This window comes from Limulus polyphemus, unplaced genomic scaffold (genome assembly GCF_000517525.1).
Source record: "Limulus polyphemus unplaced genomic scaffold, Limulus_polyphemus-2.1.2 Scaffold943, whole genome shotgun sequence".
Classification (NCBI taxonomy): Eukaryota; Metazoa; Arthropoda; class Merostomata; order Xiphosura; family Limulidae; genus Limulus; species Limulus polyphemus.
In genome coordinates this window covers 296,233-299,305 of record NW_013666553.1, presented here as the reverse complement: position 1 = coordinate 299,305, position 3,073 = coordinate 296,233, and the positions used below count along the sequence as shown (strand labels likewise).

General features: G+C 32.2%; 1 protein-coding gene across 5 annotated transcripts in view; it reads left to right on the top strand.

Moving 5' to 3' along the window:
- LOC106461358 (glutamate receptor ionotropic, delta-1-like) overlaps nucleotides 1-3,073 on the top strand; it is a 70,436-nt gene that overhangs the window by 25,524 nt on the left and 41,839 nt on the right. For all 5 annotated transcript variants that reach the window (XM_022388297.1, XM_022388295.1, XM_022388293.1 and 2 more), the window contains one exon: nucleotides 117-260. In XM_022388297.1, coding sequence (XP_022244005.1) covers nucleotides 117-260 — 144 coding nt within the window. The remainder of the gene's footprint in view (nucleotides 1-116; nucleotides 261-3,073) is intronic.

Genomic DNA, 3,073 nt, shown 5'->3' with positions numbered 1-3,073 from the left:
TTATTATAGTTTTAAGAAATTATGAAAGTAATTACAGATGTATTATTTAAAAGTTGTTCAAATTGTTGTTAAAACAAGTAAAATATAAAACTTACATATTTGCTTTTTTTTTATAGATTTTACAGAGCGACATATTCAAGGCCAAAATAGGATACTTACTTTATGGCGAACCAGCTACGTGGCAGGCGATCATTCGACAAACAAAAAGTTATGACGTTGATATGACGCTCATTACTGCTGGGTTACGTAACAGTTTAGAGGTGATGTAATAAAAAAACGAAAATATTTTCAAATTAACGATCTTTTACTAACACTCTAGACAAAATTAAGTTTAAAACGCCATAGGTTAAAACAATTTCATTAAAGCTATGTTTTTTTTAACCGCTTGGTTTTAATTAGATTATTTTAAGCTTTTGTGTTTTCTGGTGAGTCCGAAAAAGGCTGTTAATGTTATTTATCCAGACTTTTTTAATTTGTTTTTGTTTGTTTGTTTGAAGTTAAGCAAAAAGCTACACAATGGCAATGTGTGCTCTGCCCACCACTGGTATCGAAACCCTGTTTCTAGTGTTGTAATCCTTCAGACTTACGCTGAGCCACTGGGGGCAAAAACAAAAACGTTAGCAATGAAATTAAATTTAAAAAAAAGGGCAAATTCTCTGAATCTAACTTTCCTTAGAGTTATATTAGAAACCATAAGAGAGTATGCCAGTGGCTCAGCGGTAAGGCTGAAAGCTTATGACGCTAAAAATCGGGTTTCGATACCCGTGATGGGCACAGTACAAATAGCCCATTATATAGCTTTACGCTTAATAACCACAAATAAACAAATTAATTTAGCAACTGGAGATAAAAAGTCGAAGAGGTTAAGCTATAAAATAGACGATCATTTGAGTTGGTTATTAAAGGGTTTATTTACAAATGATAATTTTGCTTATGTGTTTTTTACTTAATTTCAATCATATCTAGGTCCCATTGCATTAAAGAAGGCCAAAAAGTCAAATTGTAAAACTTACCGTGAGAATCTACCCTCCAAACCCATAATATTCATATGTTTTTGGTACGTGCACTTCTGATATGGTTGATTCACTGCAGATTTTATTCATTCATACACAATTTACCCCAACTACCTATGTAAACTCTAAGCTCTGTGTTAGTTCCTTGAATACCAATTCATCCATGTCATTAGGCAACGTTCGTTAATAAAAAAAAACGAAACAATAGCTTCTGTCACAACGTGTAGCCAGTATGATAATAACCCATTGAGACCCAGCTTAACTATTACCTTGGAAGTCCGCTACGTGTGAAAACAGTGATCCCTTGACCAAGTTTAGAATAGGAAATGAGTATAGGAGTAGTTATAAGGATAAAGTTAATTATTACTGTTGTAATGCTATGTATAAGAAATAAAATAGATTACTTTAGAGCACTGGTAGAAATGGAGGATTCTGATATATGGGAATAAATTAAAAATGGTTAAACTTAAATGATTTTGATCACAGAAATTTCTTTGAAATACAGGGTTGTAGGATATTTAATAGGGATAGAGTACTAAGATTTCAGCTGTTAATGAAGTCGTAAATATGTGTGATTTTAATTTCAGGCATATAGATTGAAAAATGCTAGAGTCAAACCGTTAGGGAGAAAGGTTTTGGAAACTGTTCAGGATGGCTTTCTTCACCAATAAGTCAAAGGAACTTACTAGAAACAATGCTATTTTAAATTTATTGTTAAATGCAAATATAGAAATGATCAAGAGGGTGGAAATTGTAGAACATCTGGGTGCAAGTGATCATTTCTCGTTTAGTTTCAATGTTTTGCTACATATGGAGATAAGGAATAATGATATTTTGGTTACAAATTTCACCAAAACAAATTTTGAAGGGATGGGACAAGAATTATCTGTTGTGAATTGGACAGCTGAGTTATTTAAAGACTCTGATCAGATGTGGAAAGTTTTAAAAACATAAGTTTTAAAATATTCAAGGTAAAGATATTCCTTATAGAAAGAAAACGGTTAGCTACAAGTAAAAAAAAACAGGTTGGCTCACAAAGAGTATAAAAATGAAATTAAAGAAAAGCATGAGAAATTTAAATTGACTGGTATGACAGGAGATTTAGAAGATCAAGAAAGTTGGTGAAAATAAATTAGGACATCAAAAAGAATGTATAAGAAAAGGTTGGCTGAAAATATAAAAATTAGCAGTAAATATTTCTTTATATACATTAAGGACAAAAAAATGTTAGGATGAAGGTAGGACCCTTGAGCGATGATAAAGGAAGGCTTGTATCTGATGATTATGAGATAAATGGGTTGTTAAATTTTACTTTTTCTTCTGTTTTACTAACGAAGATTTAAGCATCTTGAACAGTTGATAGATAGAAACAAGATCGAACAAGATGACTGCATTAATTCTAAGCTGGTTAAGAAAAAATTGGGAAGTTTAAGGATCCTGGGTCAGATAATATTTCTCTAAGGGTTTTGAAAGAGGTTACAGATTGGATATATGAGCCACTTGCTACTATTTTTTGTCAGTCCTTGAATGGTGGGCAGGTACCAGAGGATTAGAAGTCAACTAATGTAACTCCTCTTTTCAAGGGACGTGATAAAAATTGTTTCAGTAATTATAGACCCAATAGTCTTACATAAGTTGTGGGAAAAGTTTTGAAAAATCTGACAAAAGATGCTTTGCAAAGTCATTTAATAAAGTTTAGAATTTTATTGGATAGTCAACATGGTTTCACTAAGAGAAAATTTTGGCCTATAAATCTTTTGACATTCTTTGAAAAGGTTACTACTTATGTAGATGAGGATTAAAGTGTATTTGGATTTTCACAAAGCATTTGACAAAGTGCCATATAAACGGCTTGTAAAAATTATCTCTATTGGTGTGGGGGATAAGTTAGCAAATTGGATAGAAGACTGGCTGGCTAGAAGAAAGCAGAGGGTTGTTACAAATGGAGTTCAGTCAGACTGGATTAATGTCACAAGTGGGGTACATCAGAGCTCAGTCTTAAGACCTTTGCTCATTTTGATTTACATCAATAACATAGATGAAAGAAAGGTCAATTAATT